We start from the raw sequence: 21,220 nt of genomic DNA, 5'->3' as shown, positions 1-21,220 counted from the left end.
CGAAAGATCATCTAGTCCAATCCCCCTGCCGGAGCAGGATTACCTAGATCATATCACACAGGAACGCGTCCAGGCGGGTTTTGAATGTCTCCAGAGAACGAGACTCCACAACCTCTCTGGGCAGCCTGTTCCAGTGTTCGGTCACCCTCACCATAATTACCCATCATTTACTCTGGTCTGTTCGTATGTAGACTGAAGCTGGAACATTTTGTGGATAGGTTGTTATATCCATTTATTTTTGTTTTGCAATAAGTGGTAAAGCATTGCCAGAGTTTTAAATACATGCTTTCCCAAATGTGTGTTTCTTCTATATGAAGAAACTCTAAGTATCTACCTAGTGAAACTCATCACCACAAGTCATTGTAGACGTAAGTATAAACAGGCTCAGAAGTAAAATACACCAATTCATGGAATATTCACAATGATACTTATATCAGCCCAGACACATTCTCCACTTCAGGAAGTCACAACACCAATGACTGCCATTTTTGGGGAAGGTACACAAAAAAAAAATTAAATTACTTTGTACTTGCTTTGTAACTCATACACTTCCCCTAAGCCTGAGCCATGTCAGGTAAGGTATCAGGCTGACAGAGGACATTTCCTATGTTATGTTCTCATGCTAAAAGATGGAGACTTTTTTCTGGTCAATAAGAACTTCTTGACAGAAGGCTAAGCAGCCGATCGTTCTGGATGAGCGATTCTCTGTGCATTTCACCATGACAGTTTATGGTAACAATTTTTCAACACTAACAGCACTATGCTATGGCCATGACCTTATCATCCCGTGAGAGTTTTACCTGAACAAACATCAGCTATGGCTTCTTTTGCTAAAGGGGACTTGTTCCTGTCAAACATACTAAGCAACACTTAGATTTTATGATCTACACTTTAATATGTTCTTTATATTAAATAAACGGAGTTTTAATGTGCTTAAAGATAAGGCCGTGTTTCTATATTCTTCTGCAGCAAGAACAGAATACTAGAAACCTCACTGTATCAAGCTTACCTCTCCAGTGAGAAATAAACTTTGTCCTATTAGCAATCAAACTAATTTTGGCATTAAAACATCGGTTTTCCCAAAATTAAATAATGTACTCTAAGTTTTATTCTGCTTGTTTGCTGAACAAAAAAAAAGGGAGAAATAGGACACTTAAGCTACTCTTCCCCTGTTACCAGTGCTATCACTAAGCATTGAACAATTCCGCACTTCTAGTAGGTCAGAAGCAATCCTTATTTTCTGAATTTGTATGCCTTGAAACGACTTCATTTTCAAAGAAAATAAAGCACTTTGAGTGGGAATATCAGATTTAGTCCTTGCAATGTTCAATGAATCTGTATGATACTCGCATCAAAATTCATCCCAGTCAGGACTACTTGCAAACAATACAAATCAATAAACTATCATTTTAATAAAAAACTCATTTAAAAATGCAAAGTATATTTGTGAGACCCATTTTACACTTGCAAAGGGTAAACATACATGCAAAAATGTGCAGACGAAAACAAAACACTACAGGCATTTGCAAACAAATTTTATATTGTATATACAATGTTGCAACAAAATAAGTTTCTGGGTATGACAGCCTCACATGCATTTTTTTTAAATGCTAAAATCTCAGCCTTTTGTAATTAGCTAATTTCTGATGAACAGCATTACACTGAAAAGGAGCAAAATGTAAATTAAATACTCTGCAGTGAAAATTTCTGTACTTTCATCACACACTGTATCATCCGTCCAACCCCATTTTGTTGGCTAGGGCAAAAGCTATCTTTTAAAGATGCTCCCCTTAATGCCAAGTGTGAAGCACTGTGCAAATATGAGACACTACTCTTAGCTCTTTCAAAATATGAATGATACATACACTGTTTTGAATAGGATCGCTGCTACATACAGTTCTTACACAGAAAAAGAAGGCCAGGTCACAATTCTCCTAATGCATTCCAAATGTCTTCCTTATGTCTCATTTTTATGGTTCAGGTGCAGCACCTTACAGCGGAGACAACTTGCATTGCCAGGCACAGCAAGAGCCCATAAAGCCTGCATAAGCTTCAACATTTATCTGATATTGGAAACAGCAGATCTAATGTATCACATATTTACGTGATCAACTGCATTGCTAACAGAATCTGAAATTAAGATGGCATACACGGTTATTGAGAGACAGCAATGTCTACAGCAGTCAGATGCACAGGACTAACTTCTAATCCATCACAAAGATTTCTTAAACCTGGTACCCAAGAATCACTTGAACTAGCAGATTTGGACTTGCCTTTTTCTATTATATTCTACAATATGATAAACAGGAATGAGACATGGTCAGGTGGGGTTAAGTGGACTAAATGTTATCTTTTTTCCTCTGAGATCACAGTAGAAGGCCTGACTGAAATGAGTTGTCAGGCGAGTTCCCCAATGGACATTTTATATCATAAAACCATCACATATAACTGAATACTGATATAAAAGGCAATATAGTCAGTTCCCACGCAAGGGAAAACCAAGATTGACTTAGAAGTGAAAAATATGCTTCCTTCTTATTGAAAGGGTGGTCCCCCCCTAGGTCACCTCTGAGGCTGCACAGTAAGATCTCTTATGATGCCTGCATAATAACTTACAGTGGAAAAACATAAATAACAGGTTTGACTGTCAGTGCAGGCACTCCTCCAACCTTCACAAAATGCAAATACTCTGTCCTCCATCTAAACTATTACCTGTATCTAGATATAACTGTGCGCTGTGCTGACAAATCTCAGCCAATGCAGACTCCGATTATTTACAATTACAAGGCCATCATCAGCAACAATGTGGGGTTTTTTTGTTTGGTTGGTTGCGTTTTTTTTTAATCTGATGAAGAACCTGATTTTTAGAGAAATTTGAAGCATAAAAGTGATGTGAAATTTGGAACTATTAATGAAAAACTTTACTAGTTATTATACGGCATCCTAAGCCAACTTGGGAAAGTAGCCCCCACCGATTTTAACTTAAGGTTCCAGTGACTGTGATCATGCAACTTTTGTTTTCTCTCTCAATAAACATCAGGAAGCTCAGGAATCTTTTTGCATGCAACATACTTGATTGACCATTTGTATCAGAAAGCATCAAAACCAACGCTTTTTTAAAAGAAACAAAAATAAAAACAAATCACCATGAATGATCACAACTCCAACTTCAAATATGGAAAATTAATAGCTCTCAGATAATTGCTTAGAATAAATTCAATACTAAAAAAAAAACAACAGAAAACACACACAAAATCCAAACCCACTTAAAAACATAAGAAAATAGGAGGATGACACATAAATTGAAGCAAGTTGCCATTTACTGAGAGCTAGATCTAGAGAAACCAGGAAAGATAAGTTTAACTTTGTTGTTCATGGTGCTGTCTGTGAATTATTCACTCAGACCTAAAGATGAAATTAAAATGCCTGAGTACCCATATTGAAATGCACAATCTTTTCCTGTTAAGTGAAAATATGTTCGTTGTGGAAGAATTGCCTTCTACACAGAAGGTTAGTTTAATGTTTTGGCAATCGAAACGAAATATTCCAAGTGGCTATTGCTGTACTTGCAAAGAGGGTGCTAATTATATTTGTAATGAGGCACTTGGTGTTTTTATTTTCAAATTCATTGACAGACATCAGGAGGCCCAAATGGTTAAGAGTGAAATTGTGACTTGAGTGTTCTACGGCTTCTTCAGCATTATATGAAGAAAGAGAAAATGAAAAAATATAATGCTAAAAGCCACCTCCCTCCCAATAAAAAAGACCTCTCAAAATCCTGAGGACAAGCAGTTACATATTTTATCCAGCTATGTTCCACAAAATCCAGCTACAGAAGATTGAAAAAAGAGTGCATCAAATAACCCTAGGGAAAATGATAAAAATATTCCATAGGCTACAGAATGTGAAGTATAAAAACCTAGTTCCACTGATGTCAATGACAAGGTTAGCCATAAGCATTCAGCAAGACAACGTTTCTACTCAGATTTCTGATACAATGCAAACTACGGGTATATTTGAAAGGGTAGAATTCAGATTTTCATACATAAAGCACAAGTGCTGATTTTGTGAACCAGTTCTCACAGATGAGTCTCTAGGGCCACACAGAACAAATGCAAATCAAACCAAGGTCTGGATCTGGCTATATTTCCTAAACTGCAGGACCACCTTCAAAGCTATTTCTATTTAGAGAACCCACTGGGTTACTGAACCTTTTTTTTTTTCTTATCTATATTAACTTAGCTGCATTATAAGTAACAGATGACAAAAAAAAAAGAGTTGGAATGCACGAAAATCATTCTTCAGTTGAGTAATCTCTGACATCCTGGTTTATCAAATAAAACATTGATTCTAGGAACAGAACTATTTACTTCTGTAATCTCCTAAAGTTTTACATAAATACTTTGATCAAAAATAATGACACTTTATACCTTTCAAATCAGTTCACAGACTTGTAACTAAACTTATTAAGTAGTAATTACTGCCAAACAAGAAGAAAAAAGACCTAAAAGAGCATAAAAAGGCCAGAGAACAGTCATATCTTCTTTTTAATAAAATAATAAACCAGTTCCTACTACAGAACATGCCATACAATTCAAACCCACTACAGAATGAGGGGAGTACTTATAAAATGCTTGTTGCCTGAAGAAAGAAGACCTTTTCCTCTGGTCACTATGCCAGAAAATATAAATTAACCAGCATGTACAGTACTGATCTGTAACTATCCTGTGCAGAGTTGTTCAAGTGGGCAGTTCTGAAGATTAATGGCATGGGTTGCATTGCTCCTCCTAGTCCAGTGGCTGACACTTTCAAAGAATCAAAAGGCAGATAGATCTGTTCTGGCAGGATGAGATTTTATATATTCACTCCTCATCCCTGCTCAAAGCTCCTGTGTCTTCCACTGGTTCTGGGACCAGTTCTATTCAATATATTCATTAATGACTTGGATGAGGGATTAGAGTGCGCTGTCAGCAAGTTCGCTGATGACACAAAACTGGGAGGAGTGGCTGACACGCCGGAAGGCTGCGCAGCCCTTCAGAGGGACCTGGACAGGCTGGAGAGTTGGGCGGGGAGAAATTTAATGAAATATAACAAGGGCAAGTGTAGAGTCCTGCATCTGGGCAAGAACAACCCCATGTACCAGTACAAGTTGGGGACAGAGCTGTTGGAGAGCAGCGTAGGGGAAAGGGACCTGGGGGTCCTAGTGGACAACAGGATGACCATGAGCCAGCAGTGTGCCCTTGTGGCCAAGAAGGCCAATGGCATCCTGGGGTGTATTAGAAGGGGTGTGGTCAGCAGGTCGAGAGAGGTTCTCCTCCCCCTCTACTCTGCCCTGGTGAGGCCGCATCTGGAGTATTGTGTCCAGTTCTGGGCCCCTCAGTTCAAGAAGGACAGGGAACTGCTAGAGAGAGTCCAGCGCAGAGCCACGAAGATGATTAAGGGAGTGGAACATCTCCCTTATGAGGAGAGGCTGAGGGAGCTGGGTCTCTTTAGCTTAGAGAAGAGGAGACTGAGGGGTGACCTCATTAATGTTTATAAATATGTAAAGGGCAAGTGTCAAGAGGATGGAGCCAGGCTCTTCTCAGTGACATCCCTTGACAGGACAAGGGGCAATGGGTGCAAGCTGGAGCACAGGAGGTTCCACTTAAATATGAGGAAAAACTTCTTTACTGTAAGGGTGACTGAACACTGGAACAGGCTGCCCAGAGAGGTTGTGGAGTCTCCTTCTCTGGAGACATTCAAAACCCGCCTGGACGCGTTCCTGTGTGATATGGTCTAGGCAATCCTGCCCCGGCAGGGGGATTGGACTAGATGATCTTTCGAGGTCCCTTCCAATCCCTAACATTCTGTGATTCTGTGATTCTGTGATTTTCTTTTTTACTTTCTCAGCTGTTCTTGAAATCGAACAGTACGTGCTGGAAACACGAGATGAAAAAAAGGCCCAGATAATCTGTCTGTCAATGGCTCTTTTGTGAAGTCCAAGCTTAACTAATCTGAAGAGTCAGCTCGATTAGCAGCTTGAGTAGAAAAAATGCCTATAATTCCCTATATAAGCAGCAGCAGAAGTGCCAAGACCATTTGCAGAAGTAAGGCTAGTGTATCTGAAGAAAGAGCAAATTTAAAAGGTTTACATTTTATGATAGAAAGACAAAGTATGTAAGTCTTTCCTATTGCCCTGCACATGAGCTGCTGATCAGCTGTGTGGATTTAGGGCTCTAAGGTACAAATTGAGGCAATGGATTTCTCTGCTCAGCTCTTCTTCAGAACCATTGCCTCACGGCAAAGCCATTTCACTTGACTTTGCACCATTTATCAGGACAGAGCACTCAGTCAGTAAATTGGACAATTGCATTTACTACTCACCTTTTAAGGACTTGTTAGAATAGAAAATTATGCTTGCGCTTCACACCTCTAAAATCTGACAAGGGCTTCAGAACACCCCAGAATGAAATTTTTATGAGTCAGCCATCCTCCATGTTTGAATGGAAGCCACTTACTGTCTCACTCAATTTAAGCCTATTGTGCTAAAAGGAGGAGACCTGCTATAAAATGGTCAGCCCTTTCCCTCACGAAATAGTGATTCGTAACGGGAGCTGGAGTAATTTTTCAAAGGATGCATTTAATATATGTAGTGAATGTGCAATTAAACACCCAATTGAGTATATGAATATTTAGAATTATTTCCCCAAGAGAAAATTAAGTCTTCAGCGTTACTGAAGATAACTGGACTATGTACCCAGTTGCATAGCTAAGAATTCAGTGTTTGATTCAGCAGTGGGACTTCAGGAACTTCTGTATCAATCCAGAACAGAAAGAGAGAATAAGAACTACAGCTGGGAATACAAGTATGTCTGCAAAACAGCAATGACTTCTCAAAACATTCAGGGAAAATTCTGTGGCATCAGAAATGCAGAATAATTGATACCTACTTTTGCTCATTAATTTACCTGTCCCCTCGTTTACTCTGCTAATAGCACATTTCTCCTTCCATTCAAACAAATCCAGGGTTTTGTAATCAAAAAGAAAATGAGTAATAACCAAAAGTCATTTTACTGATGCAACCAAAATGTTAATCACTTGAGAATATTGACAAGTTGTGCTACAATTATGCTTCCTTCCAGACATCAATTGCTTTTCTCCTACCCCACCCCCTTACCGATTCTTCTTACTGCTTACAAGAGCAAATTACTTTCCCCCATTTATACTGTATAAAGAAGGGATTCTCACTCTACTTTTATTTACTGCAGCGCACTTGACTAAAGGGATAAAAGAGCAAATTTTTGTCAACTATTTCATACTCATCTGGACAGATGCAGACTGGATTTATAAGTGCACGGGCACTGTTTCACTTTTAGGTGGCGCAGGTCACAGTACATCATCCTTCAATTGCTGGATTAAGTACAAGGTAAATTGACATGCTCAGTTTAAATTATTCTGGGTAGTAACAGCCTTCTAGGAACTGAACAATAGAGTTTAGCGTGGTTTGGTTCCAATCAGCAATACCAAACCGCTCTTCTGACTTTTTTTTTTTAATCACCATCTATAGATTTCTCAAGTCAGTATCATTTCTCAGTTTTCTTTCCCCTAGTACCTCACACAGAGGGAAAGAAACATTTCATAATGGGTACTTCCATTTTCTGTAAAGCTATGTTTTAAACTAAGTTTACCAATAAAAATTTAAAATATGACTTCAGGATTAACCATTAAGTGATAAATCTGTGCAGAGAGACTCGGTTTTTTTAACTTGGGTACATGTACTCAACGGGTTGGGGGTGGATTTCTTAGTCACCCCAACACAGAACAGATTTATGGTATTGAGGCAGGGTGTCTCCAGGCTTCTCTAATCAGTTATTACAGCTTGTTTCTTCTGTTCAGTGGGACAGGAAGCACTGTTATCAGTCAAAGCAGGAGGAATATAAGTGAGAAGTATGTCTACCGACCTCTTAAATTCCATACACTTTCAGATGGAGGAATACCCATGGTCTTTCTTCAAAACAAACATAACTTTTCTCAGTAATCACCAAAGAGCAAAATAGCTTGTGTATCATTCCATGAATCATGAAATCAGGAAGAGGTAAACAGGTGACTAAAAATCATTCAACACACGGGACTGATGGCAGGTTGAAACATAAATTACATAAACAGCTTTTTGCTACAGCCTATTGTCTAGAAAATTTTTTTAAGTCCTTGGTACAGAATTCTTTCATATAAGAAGTAGAGAAAGAAATTAAAAGGAAGCCTTCTTCAGACTGTATTATATCTAACAGATTAAGGAAGCTGTTTGAGGAGGGTGAAGGTTAAGAACACAACTGAACTAAACCTAATTTTTGCAGGAAGAATAAAAAGGATAAAGAATAGCAATAAAAGCAACTGACTTGAAGAAGGCAATCTCCAGTAAACTCTGTGGAGACAAAGGGTAAGGAAAAAGGACAATATAGCAATTAGTAGTTCACTGAAGACAAAGTAAGAACTAGCATATTTTGTAGGAATGTAATTTTGCTATATAGCAAACTCTGCATCAACAAATCTGATCGCTATCAATCAATCTGAACTCAGCTTGGATAATTCAAGAGGAACTCTCAGAATTTTGGGAATTGAGATGAGATTTTAAAAGGATGATAAATTAGAGAAAACCTGAGAAACAGGTTGCTATTCAAATGGATGTTACTGGATGATCCCTTCAGATCCAGACCTCCAGGTCTACTTTGATATGTTTCTACAACCTCTATCCATACTACCTATACATATGGCTCAAATTTTCAAGAAGGGCTTTGGGGGGGGGTATAATATCATTAAAATTCCCATAGCACTCACATGGGAAATGGGTTTATAAACACTTTCGGCGCCTTGGAAAAAATTCCATCCTACACAACAAAAAAGTCCAGTATCCTCAATAATGAAACAGATATAAGATGTTGAAGTTCCCTAAAAACCATTTTGTTCAATATAGTTTATATATATATATATGTGCACACTGTATAGATATTCATATGTATTTACATATACACACACATATACATGTGTATATACATGGAGGGAGAAAGGGATGGAAGGAGAGAGAGAGTCCTAGTTAAATGGAGATTTAAATTGTAATCTTCAGAGTTATATGCGCTAGCCATAAAAAGTACTAGAGGGAAAGAAATAAACAATGTAGACAGTAGAAAAGTGAAATTACTTTTTCCAAAGTAAACTTATTTAAAAGTAATGCAGTTATTAAATAGAAACCTTTTCTGCAAATTGCCTTTATTCTGGGACTCTCTAATATTTTCCATTTAGTAAATCCTTATCCGTAAGTGCCTGCCAATAACCTCTGCATAAGCATGTAAGTAACCACATTTCTAAACTCTGACAGTTAAAAAGCAATTCTATGAATATTTATGAAGGCAGTAAATTATTAAAATAAATATAGATATTTACACATTAGAACAACATCTTCATTTAATGGATGTGGAAAAAATGTTAATATGTGAACATTTTAAAGATGAAGTGGTTTGGCCTTCAGGGCTTTTGTTACTCTATTAAAAGTTAATTTAGGATAGGAATTACGGCTTTTTCTTGAATTCCAACCCCAAAAGATTAAATCATGATCAAGACTCACAACATTTTTCAAAAAATGAATCTGGTGATGGTATTTCCAGAGGCTGGATACTGAAACTACTGTGCAGTTCTCCCTGAAAAAAAGCCGCCTCTGGCTTCTTTTATGTGCTCACAGTGGTGACATACACTCAGAGAAGCTTTAGGGCAGAGGAGCTGGGTGCCAGTGAGGTGGTTTTCATCAATCTTTCTGTCACCACACATTTTATATTATTGGAAGAGTATGTTTCACTCTACAAAACAGCAGGCAACTCAAGTTGCTCTTTTTCAAGGTGGGGTTCTTCATCCCAGAAGTGATTTGCTTAATCACTAGTAATAAATTTCATCATCTTTCCTCACGTTTATGTATCCTCCTGATTCAAGGACATCAGGGACTCTGCTCTGATCTCCTGCATGTAACTGGCTCCTGAAGTTCACCAGTGATCTCAATAACCTGTGTTCCACCAAAACACAAATTTTCCTTCTAGCCAGAACACCAAAAGGCAGTCACTTTCAATCTGAAGGTGTGAGGAAGCAAGTATTCTACCTTTGTTTATGGTAGTTAATTCCAGAAGTTGTGTGTCACTTCTGTTCTACATTTGCCTCATTTCAGCTTTCTCCTTAAGAAAGTTTTTCTTTTTCTTTAACCCAGTCCCCTCTTTATTCAGAAACAATCCAGCTCTTACCAGTGTCTCAAACTAGTCACAGGATCCCTTTAGGAGTAGCCATAGTAGTTTAAATTTTTTCTTTCTGTCAGTTATTCATCACTGCACCCTTTAGCCAAAGATTACTAGCATCGTGGCTACATCAAGTTAATGCATCATACGAGTACTCCCTGTATGCTTTGCTGCTCAATCCGCTGGCTTAGTTTGTGTTGGTATAGGAAACTGTCACTCCAGGTGCTGGGAGTGGTAAATTCCTAAACCTTTCAGTTGCATTTGAAAATGACTCTGCCTTTGCCATACTATAACTTGCTCCAGCCCTTGAAGCATTTCTACCATGCTTTTCTCCCACTTTTAAAATTAATTTAATAATAGACTACAGGGTCTTGCTCCCTTACTGATCTCAATAGTGCCGTATCAATGGTAAAACCCCTTTCTAAACCTCCGCTCTGATTTATATATATGTTAATACATATCTCTTTTTTACCTATTCCTTTTATCACAGCAATGTAAGCTCTACCTGTTTTTTTCCCCCAGAGTCAATGTTCTTTTTGATACTTCACCCTGCTATAAAGGTAAGGTCCACATTCTTTCTTTTTATACGTATAACATCATGTGGCTGTAGTAATACATTCTTTATTTGAAAAGGTCCAGCTTAAGGGATCGAGATGTGTCTGTGTGACTCTGCCAATACTCTAGGAAACTTGCCCATTGCCATAGCTGCTGCCCCTCTTGCCCTCATCAGATACTACACTGTTTCAGTGGAACAGAAATACAACACTCCTAATAAAATCTGAAAATCATATGCAATTACAAAAATAACTTAAGGTCAGATTTCTACAAATCTTGTTCTCACAAAGCAGCTTAAATTTATGAACCTTACCAAATTTAATTAGAATTACTCATATTAAGGATTCAACTGCATATTCTAACAGCACATTAACTTCAGGCTTTTCTGCATAGTCCAAATTCCCTCTATATTCCAATTCCAAGTTACTCCAAGCTCTGAACCCTATCTGTTGTTTTCAGTGTGTCTGAAGATATGAGAAATGAGACTGAAAGATTGAAAGCAGAAGCTCCAAGTTATTTTCAATCTTGGTCCTTCCCCAAATTTTGCACGCTATCCAATATTCATAAAATGCCAAACTAAACCTCTACAGCAAAAATATTGTCAGTAATACAATTATTTTTTCAAATATTCAAATTTCCATCACTTGGGCTTATTTCTATAAATTATCCCCTTGTACATCAAGCTGTTCTACCAGCACATACTTCTTTCTGTCGATGTGATGTAAAGACTAAAGAAATGCTGCTCCATTTTCCTGGTGAATTTTCTGCCAGCAGCAGTTTATTATTTCTTTCAGGCTTTTTCCAATGGACTCAATATGGAGAGAAAGAACAGTAGATATTTTTTTTTTTTTAAAAAAAAAAAAAGGCAAATTAAAAACACAAAGGGGGAAACCAGGAAAAACACGTGAAAACCAGCAGTTGAGGATGGCAGTAAAAGAGAGGCAAAAAGCATACCCATGCGAGAGAAAATGCAAAGCTGAAAAAGCAGACACATGATTAGAAACTCTGTCATGAAGATGAAACCTTGGTGCAGGATCTATAAAAATAAGACCCAAATCCAGACTGAGATATTTGTATAATATAGAGTAATAATAATGAGAAATTAAAGAACATTAAAATATGAAAAGTACAAGTTAAATATAGAAATTAGAAAGAAAACGAGTAAAAACATATATATATAGAGCGACAGCTCTGTTATGAACTAGCGTTCTGTTTTAATGTGATGTAAAACTAAGCATATGGAAGACAGAGATAAGGAAAATATAGGCAGAGGGAAGTATCTGCTGAAACAGAAACGTCCAGAAACATGAAACATTAGGGAGTGGATTCAGTGATGAGATACTGGGCCCATTTAAACCAGCAGAACTTGCTGCTTAAGGCAATCTTTCTCTTTCACTTCAAAAATTCCTGATGAAAGAAGAATCTCTTTCTGATATCTTCCTACATATTTTCTCATACTTTTTTTAATAGCTTACGATTATTTCAGAACCAGAGAGATAATTTATATTCTAAAAAAACAAAGACAGTTTACAACCTCATAAAGCAGAAATAACAAATAAAGGGCAAACCTCCTACCTGCTTGAGTAGAACACAAAAAGCAAGTTTGGGGAGCTGTATTTTTAGCTCAGATCCCGAGTGTGCATTCAAAGTCAATCTCCTGATCATACCACACTGGTTCATATTGTGTAACAGACTCTCAATGTGTAAAATGGATTCTTTTGGAAGGGCAGACGAGCACCAGAACTGTGGCTAATCCACCTCAGCCACCACTTCACTTTCACTTCTTAGGACAAGTCTACAGCCAACCCAAACTAAAAGTTCCTGAGATCCGCCCTGTCCTCAGAACCAGGTGTTTTTCCCTACCCCTTCAGGTTGCACTACTTGCTAATTTAGACACAGTAAGTGCTTACAGGAACACAAATTAAATTGGTAGACAGTCCATCTCATAGACACTTCAGACAGTGCTATTACAGCAAACTTTGCAGCTTTATCAAATTCCTACTTTATGAGCCTCAATTGCTATTTCATTGTTTCTGTCAGTTCGCGGTGAAATGCAGTATAAGATCTATTGGTGGAAACGATGCACAACAGCCAAGTTCCAACAATGATAACTGACCTTTCACAGGCATAATTAGATTGCATCTAAATAATTCAAGTAAACAGCTAACGCTACTCAGTTGAAAATGGCATTTTTATGGAGACAAATATTATTCCTATAGAAAAAAAAAATTAAGTGGTTATTTTCTGAACCTGTGTTGTGGTCCCGATTGTGCTTTCTATGGCTGACAGAGCAGATCCTGATTCTCTTAATTATAAGATCTGGAGTTACTGTTCTTTTATAATTGCTTTTGTGAATTGGGAATGAATTGTTTAAATATTTATTGGGCTAGTGTATTTTCTGAAAGGCAAAACAGCATTTTTGTTTATAAAATATTTGCAATAGAAGGCAGTTACTTGACATTTAGAGTTTAAATGTGGTTTATACGTTGAGTCTATTAAGTCTAATGTACAAGTGGACTAGTAAGCTCCACCTCTGCGCTCTCTGCCAGCACTGGAGTTGGAGGAGAAAAAACAGCCACGCACACAGCCATGCACACCACTCCCCACACGTAGCTGCAACTGAAGAAGAAGGAAGAAGGGAGTGGAAGAGAAACATAGTTCTCGTTCTGAACTGGTGGTAACCCATCCATAGACCAATAAATCCTAGTGATTTCAGAGGACTGACTGACCATTAAATGGCAGGGGGAATCAATGTCTATCCGTGGATCTCAGGGTAGCCTGCTTACACACTTTACACAGCAGAAAACATCACAGAAGTTAATGCTCTTTTCCAACTCTCAGTCCCTTTCTTCCCTCTAAGGTGGTAAGGATGGCAGAAAGAACCAAGGCGGCAAAGGCAAATTCTCCACAGAGCAAGGCTACATTATGTCATGATGAAATCAAGTTATGATGTCATTTCTTAAACAAATCCATAAACAATAGTGTTAGTCCTCCTAAAGCGTATGCTATTGGTCACTACCTCGCACACTCAGAGAAAATATGGCGTACTACTGGGGCACTGTAAGATATGCAGCAAAATAAATAACTAACACATAAAAGGTACCACAGATCGAAGTGGCTAGTATTAAGGAATAATCTGAATGCCAGTAAATCCTAACTTACTGGGATAGAATGAGAAAGCCTTTGATTTGGTATTTTGAAACTGAAAAAAACAAATAAATAATTCAGCTGAAGTGCAACAAGCATTTGACTAACCTTATAAAGCAAAGGTGATTGTCCTAGCTTCAAAAGTGCAATTTTTTTGGTCACATTTGTAATGGCTTGAATCTGGATCAAGTCTTCCACAGTCCCATACTGTATATCAACAAGTTCTGCCTGCAAAGAGAAGACAAAGTTCAGGCTGTACCTATAACCACACATCACTGAGGGTGCTCCTTCCACAGAAACCAAGTTGTTTGCATAAGTACAAGCACCTGAGCAGAGTTCTGCAATTACCTTACCCCCACTTCCTAATCAGGAATACCAGTAATAACAAAGATCTTGAGAATTCAATCTGACAGATAAATTTATATCTTTGCATTTTCCATTCATAATTCATCAGCTGTGATAAAACCCCATATTTTTTTGCAAGTGGTTGTAAGAAGTGGTGCTGATTCTGATGAGAATTTCCCCTTCTTAGCTACAGGATTGTATTTAAAACCATGTAAGGGATACTAACTCACCTCTCAATTTTCTTAAAAGGAATCAGCCTTGTAAAAGCATTTCAGAAAATGAGTGAATGATTACACTGGTCACTTATGAAAACATACAGATAATAAAACTATATATTGGTAGAGTATGTATTATGTGGTCTCATATGATTCCTGAGCAGCCTACCTTAACTATTAAAGTATTTTCTTGTTATCCATTAGTTATCCAAGCATTATACTCAGATAACTATAGCGATAACAGATTACACTGCTCTGATATGTAAACTTTTCAATTAATACACATTTTTAAATTATTTAGAGTCACTTCCAAGTAAATTAAAAGTGTTTAGAGCGTGAAAATCTTCAGCTCTTCAGTTAGGACACTCAAGAATATGTAGTAAAGGTCTAAGTTATTATTAAATATCGAACATTGGCAGTGATGGAAAAATACTTCAAGATATGTTTTCAAGAATTTTTAAATATTTATATATAAAATTTAAGAATGACCAAGGGCATTTTTCTCACACATTTATAGCAATAAATTCTGTTGAAGACCAAGTATGAGGATAATCAGTCTTGTGCGTTATTATTTTAGAATGTTATGAAGCTCTCAGTACATCATTGAGAACATTCTGGAACCTCTAAATCCTTACACAGCGTTCACATAAAACACAAATAGAAGACAACACAAGAATATTACATGAGTGTTTAAAAATTAAAATAAGAGGAGCAGAACAAGATGGAAAAGCTTCTCTTTCAGTTCAGTTTTGGTAACTTAAGTATGGATTCATTATCAAAAGCAACCGTTCTGATTTTGGGCAGCTCTACACAAGCTGTTTAAATTCTAGCAACAGTTGTTCTGGATATGTAGGATGTGTGAAATTTTACTAGATTCCTGAACACAGGTATTTTAGGAAAGTAGTTACCCTTATACAACTGTATCTGAATATTTTGTCTGAATTTGTGCCTCAACATTTAAGTTGAAATAATAAAAAAAATTTGCCAAGGTTCCTGTCGTCTTAAATGTGTTCTTTTAAATTTTCACGTTAACAAGTTTCTAAGTCTGTAACATGTCATCAGTGCTGTATAAACCAAGTATTTAGATAGGTCAGCCAAAGTTATAAAAAAGTTCTGGAACAGGCAAACATCAGATTTAACACCAAATACTGAAATGCAGGAACAGAAAATCTTGCACTTCTACAGTTTCTTCTGAAATATGTGGGGGTTTTAATATCTAAAGAACTTGAAAACTATTTATAAGAAAATTCAGAATGTGACTACAGGCTGAAATCCAATATAAATTTTTTCCTGCACAATCATCATATTTGGAAAGCATGCTAAAATCAACTGAAGAAGTATTTACAATAGCTGAAGCTATTTTATATTTTACCTAATCTGATGCCTCTAGTTATAAAGAGTTCACTTCCAATGAGGAAAGGGTATTAACCAGTGTACTTCCTTGAAGCTCACACAAATTTAACCTCACTCTGTAGATCTCAGCTTTATTTTAATTTGTACCTACAGACATGTCAATAGATACACTTTAGTGCAATAATTATTAGAGTCTCAAAAGTCTTATGGCTTGAGAGGTTATATCGAGGCTGATTTCTGGGGAGACCTCTAATCTAATTCCTTTGGACTCAATGCCTTCCCCGCTTACCCTCAAGCAAACCAAAAATCAGAGCTTTCAGCATTTGTATGAGAGAAACTACACTGAATTTTCCTGAGGCAAAATCAATACACAAAGATATAACATAATGAAGTATCAAACCATTTGCTTCTACAGTATGCCCGTGTGAAAACGAGATCCCTGTCCATCTACACTCATGTGCTGCTTCTCTTCACATCAGTTTTGCTAGTTGCTCCTCCGGGGTGCTATCCACCGCTCTGTAAACAACCAAACTACACGTTCGCACAATTATTAATGCATTTAGCAACTGCCCTTGGATGTTCTTAGTTAATTTATGGATGCAAACTGCATCTTCAAGAGCTGCTCACTGGTCTTTGCCAGGCAACATATGAGCTCGACAAGAGCAGGCTGAATAAAAGGCCCTACAATAGCACAGCTCATTTTTTAATTATGTGAGAACCAGAACGTGACTCCCTACTGCCCCAAACACTCTGCAAACCATGTTCTTTGCTCCAAATGTTAAAAGCAAGCCCCAATGCCAAAGCTATTAAATACATTCATACATTGAGAGTACATGTAAGAAGTCATTACATAATGAAAAAGCAGCTGGGTATAATACAACAAAGAGTTACATGTGCTTTCATTACACATCTTCCACATGAAGGATATGTCAAATCTCAATATGTTAGAAGTCTTTCTTTTGCACTTACCTGAAAATAAGCATGACCTAAGCCTCTTGCTACTGTCCAGCTTTAGGGGTACTTGAACACTTATATTTTACTGTAACTGTGCAGTGGTTCTCATCACAAATCTTTGACCCTTAATTTTACCTTGTTGGGAACCGTGGGTAAAAATATTGCATGTCTATCAAAGTAAGTTATCACATCCTGGTAACATCACATACAGCCTAGCAACTGGAGGTTTGCACAGCTAATCTCAGCTCCAACTTCAGTTAAAATGACAAAAAAAGGGAATAAAATCTCTTGAGTAAAACTATGTATGGCTCCTCCCCTCCCAATCGAAGTCAATAACCCACTGGAAGAGTTTAGAACAAAGTCATAACATTTTGGCAGCACAGTCCAGAAACCAATAGATAAACATTAAATTATAAAAATAGCTTTAAGAACTACTCCTACCCTTTCCTTTCTTTTACTCTTGACTACTTCAGTAAAATTTGTAATAAAAAGCAAAATATTTCGCACTACTTAATAACAACATCTCATCAAATACAGTACAGCAACACTAGCTCAGAGCAGTCATTTTTGGTTTTATTTAATATACTGGGGCTCAACTAATTTGACCCTTTACTTCTAGCATAAAATAAAACACTGAAAAAGTATACTTTAAAAATAATGTTAAAGAATCCTACTGAACCCAAAGAGCGCTACCCTCTCAGTAATGCACTGAGAAATTAACAGTCCATTTATGTTGCATGAAGTCCTATTTTAGTCACAACATTCCTAACACCTTCAAAAATGAATAAAGATTAACTTTTCTATTCTTTTTTTTTTCTTTTTTTTTTTAGGAATGCTTACAACATGACATAATCCTCATTTTACACATTCCAGATTTTTAAAAAGCAAAATGCCCCACCCTCAACTACCCGTATTTGACAAACTGCTTCTCTTTGGTAGGATAATTCTGTTCAAAAACATAAGAGAACTCATCCTTTTATCAGGTGCCGAAACAGAGCACTTGTGTACTTGGTTTAGATATGCAAGGGTAAATCCTCTTACCCTAAAACTGGGAAACTGCTAAAGAATGAGTTGTTTTATCCATTTGAATTAGGTACTTACTCTTTGAATTGTTTCATGCTATGCTGTTTGAAAGATATGACTATTTAGGAACAAACTGCAATGTGCAATATGGAGTTCAGTAGTATTCCCCCATGCATGAAATGAAGTAGGGGTAGGTAATAACATCAACATTTTTAGAAAAAGTAATTATTTTATTTTAGACTCATTATTAGTTTCTAAGTCCCAAGATGATGCTCAATGAGTTGTAAATATTCTATCTTCAAAACTGTGATAAAATCCCCCCAACACAGAAAAGACAAGCACTCTGGAAATGCTTTCAATCACAAAATGCTCACAATCAAGACAGTCAAGGATATTTTCACAATTTCTTCTACTTAACTCCAAAATGAAAGAGAATAAAACAGCATACCTCATCCAGTCATGGATGAAAAAGAGTAAGACAAGTCTTGGAAAGGAAAAGCATGAATAACTGTATGAAGCAGGTGGCAGGTGGGGTCTTGAAGATGCTGGATACTACTTTAAAACTTTGCTTTCTTTGCAAGTTACTGAGGCAATTAAAAAAAAGGTAAGTTAAACAGGTCAAAAATAATGGAATTATGTTTGTTATCACATGGTTATCATTCAGTCTGTCCGTTTGAGGAAAGGAATTTAATAACAGCATTATACATCTGCATCCAATACACTGGCTAAGAAGCAGATTGTGGCTGATTTGCCAGGGGCACACAAGACACGAAAAAGATTAGGAAAAACCTACAGAAAAAAAAGCCTCAAAGCCAGTACACTCAGGAAGGGGTGTTTCTCACAACCACCAAAATGCAGATGGAGTCAGTGGAGATAAGAAGGTAGCTCTTAAATGCACCTGCTCTAGCTATCAAGGGTGGGGATCCCAGGGTAGAAAAGCAGCACACCTAAGCAAATGGTTTTACTATTATTTCTTAAGAAAATACATTAAGGTCAGTACTGAGCAATCTCAGAAATCTTAATCTGAAAGGCATAAACTCACAGAGACAACAAAACCAAAAGCAGCATACAGAATGGCTGTGGCAAAAAATCTTCTCTTCTTAATGCTACCTGTTGTTAGTACCACAGTTCAGTAACCTCACATTATGAATACGTTTTACCAAATACCAATCTGCTGACTCATATTAATGAACAGCTTCTACACAAGCTATTTGAGAGGTCAGGGCCGCAGACGTTGCAGCTATGACAATGACTGATATTCAGTAGCATAGTTAAGGTCATATCCCTGACAGTTCTGACCTATCCACTAAAACAGTGTCAGAAGTGGATGACCTAAAGAAACTCCCGAGTATTGAAGAAAACTAAATATTAAATGCTATGTATACAATATATTTAGGATTGCTTAGTCCTCAGAACGAAGACTTTCTCCAAAAGGCACATATCTAATTCTAAGAGTATCAACACCTCAGTTCTGTAACTCTTCAGGCCTACAACATCCCCCTCATTCATTCAAGTCAATGTCCTTTATTTGTCCTTCAACATTCAGCTACTATTTTCAGGTTGTTCACACAATAAAGGTAACAGAAACATCCAATGCACAATCAACCACAAGTAAATAATCTTCAACTAGTCATTCTGCCTAAAGTAAAAACTCCAAAATACACTTGCAAATTGTATCTGAGAAGATGGCAGTCTGCAATCAGGACATGAGGCTAACTTTAATTAAACACTTCACTATAATTTATTTGCACAGCTCTGAAATTAAGGCTGAAGGCAGCATTCAGCAGAGCATAAAAGTAAACTCAAGCTGGCTGTAGATCAAAGCTGGACATCAACAAGTGCGAAGAAAGCTGCAAACATAAAACTAGCTCTTCTCTAAAATTAGAGAAAAGGAAGAAAGAAAAGGGGAGATAACGGAGCTGAGCCCAAGTATGCCAAATCATTTGCTGGTGCAAACACTGCTACGCTTTCTGACAGGAGCTGCTGCTCCCATTTCAGCCAAAAGCATCCCTCCGATAATCAGTGAACCACAGCTGTCTCCCTGTGATTGCTGCCACCCAAGCCTCCTTCCTTGTCCTATTGAGCACGCCAGAGACAAAATAAACCACCATAGCCAGCGCCATCTTTTATATACTTACTGTATTTCTATAGAAATTTTAATATTCAGTTATCTTTCAAACTTTGTCCTTCACTTGGTTCCAGGCAAAAAGAGGGACAGAGAGATCTTCCGTGTTTGTGGGTTTTGTGGCATGCATCTGGTGACTATTCTCTAGTTCAACTGAAATGCTGAAAGTTGAACAAAGTAATGTGCCTAACTATTGATTTCTATTACAGTAATGGCACTCAATACGAGTAGGATCAGTCAAACAGACCTTCATTGTTAGGACTCGCTGAAGCCAAGTGCAAGTCCAGTAAGTTTTCTGTTTTATGTTGCTAGGTTCAGCATTATCAGAAGAGTAAAAGATACGAGAAAGCATGACCAAGGGTATAATTCAACATCTAGTAAAATAAAAACAAGTCAGGCACAAGACAGAAAGAAATCAGGAAAGAATTTGAGGCAGATGACAGAGCTCTTTTAAAGTGGAGAGTTCTCAGGGCAAAGGGGGAGGGTTTCACATGAAAGAGTTATAGAGTTGCTTTTGCTATAAAAATCCTTTCTTTAAAACTCAGTCGTCATGCAAATACTATTCCAGCATTTAAAGTCATTGCAAAATAATACTATCTTTGAAATCCCCTGGTCAGCTTTCCACTCTCTATTTACTTCATGAAAAATTTAGTATAGGGCCTCAAAATCCAAGCATGGCGTCTTCTGGTAGTAAATAGTACTTAGAACGTGCTGTGTGTCCTGTGACACTTGGACATTCCCAAACTGTCTGGGAAAGCTTGTAGATAAATTTGGGGTAATTACACAGAAACGCCTCTGTGAAATCCTGCGAATGATTAAACTGTATATTTGAAAGTAAATTCCCCTGCTTTCTTGGCCAAATTTGGACACTACTCATCCAGACTCTATTTCTCGTAGCACAGGATTCCCTATCCTTGAGCTTCTTTTTATGTCTTATTAGAAAACTGGAACGAGAAAAATGATCTTATGCCTTGAAAAATAATAACCTAATGTATTTCCAAGCAACTGTGTGAGGCAAGCCAATAAGAGATGATTTGTGCAATTTGAATTTGAACATGCTGTCTGAGCCCAGAAAAGCAAATCATTACATATCTGGATTAACTGAAGCTGATTTTGCTCAATTACAATACTAAGAGATGCACTTGACCAACAATGTCTGTTGGGCAGATTTAAATCACAGAACTTCAATATTGCTCCACATAGCAAGATACATGTTTGGGGCATCATTAAAGAACTAGCTGGTCATTAAATAA

At 37.3% G+C, this 21,220-nt stretch overlaps 1 protein-coding gene across 1 annotated transcript in view; it reads right to left on the bottom strand.

Moving 5' to 3' along the window:
• Window positions 1-21,220, bottom strand: part of NAALADL2 (N-acetylated alpha-linked acidic dipeptidase like 2) — a 247,643-nt gene that overhangs the window by 164,174 nt on the left and 62,249 nt on the right. The window contains exon 4 of the mRNA XM_068406490.1: window positions 14,061-14,180. Within this exon, the coding sequence (XP_068262591.1) occupies window positions 14,061-14,180 (120 nt within the window). The remainder of the gene's footprint in view (window positions 1-14,060; window positions 14,181-21,220) is intronic.

This window comes from Nyctibius grandis, chromosome 8 (assembly GCF_013368605.1).
Source record: "Nyctibius grandis isolate bNycGra1 chromosome 8, bNycGra1.pri, whole genome shotgun sequence".
NCBI lineage: Eukaryota > Metazoa > Chordata > Aves > Nyctibiiformes > Nyctibiidae > Nyctibius > Nyctibius grandis.
Note: the sequence above shows the minus strand (reverse complement) of the source record. Positions and strands in the feature narration are given on the sequence as shown.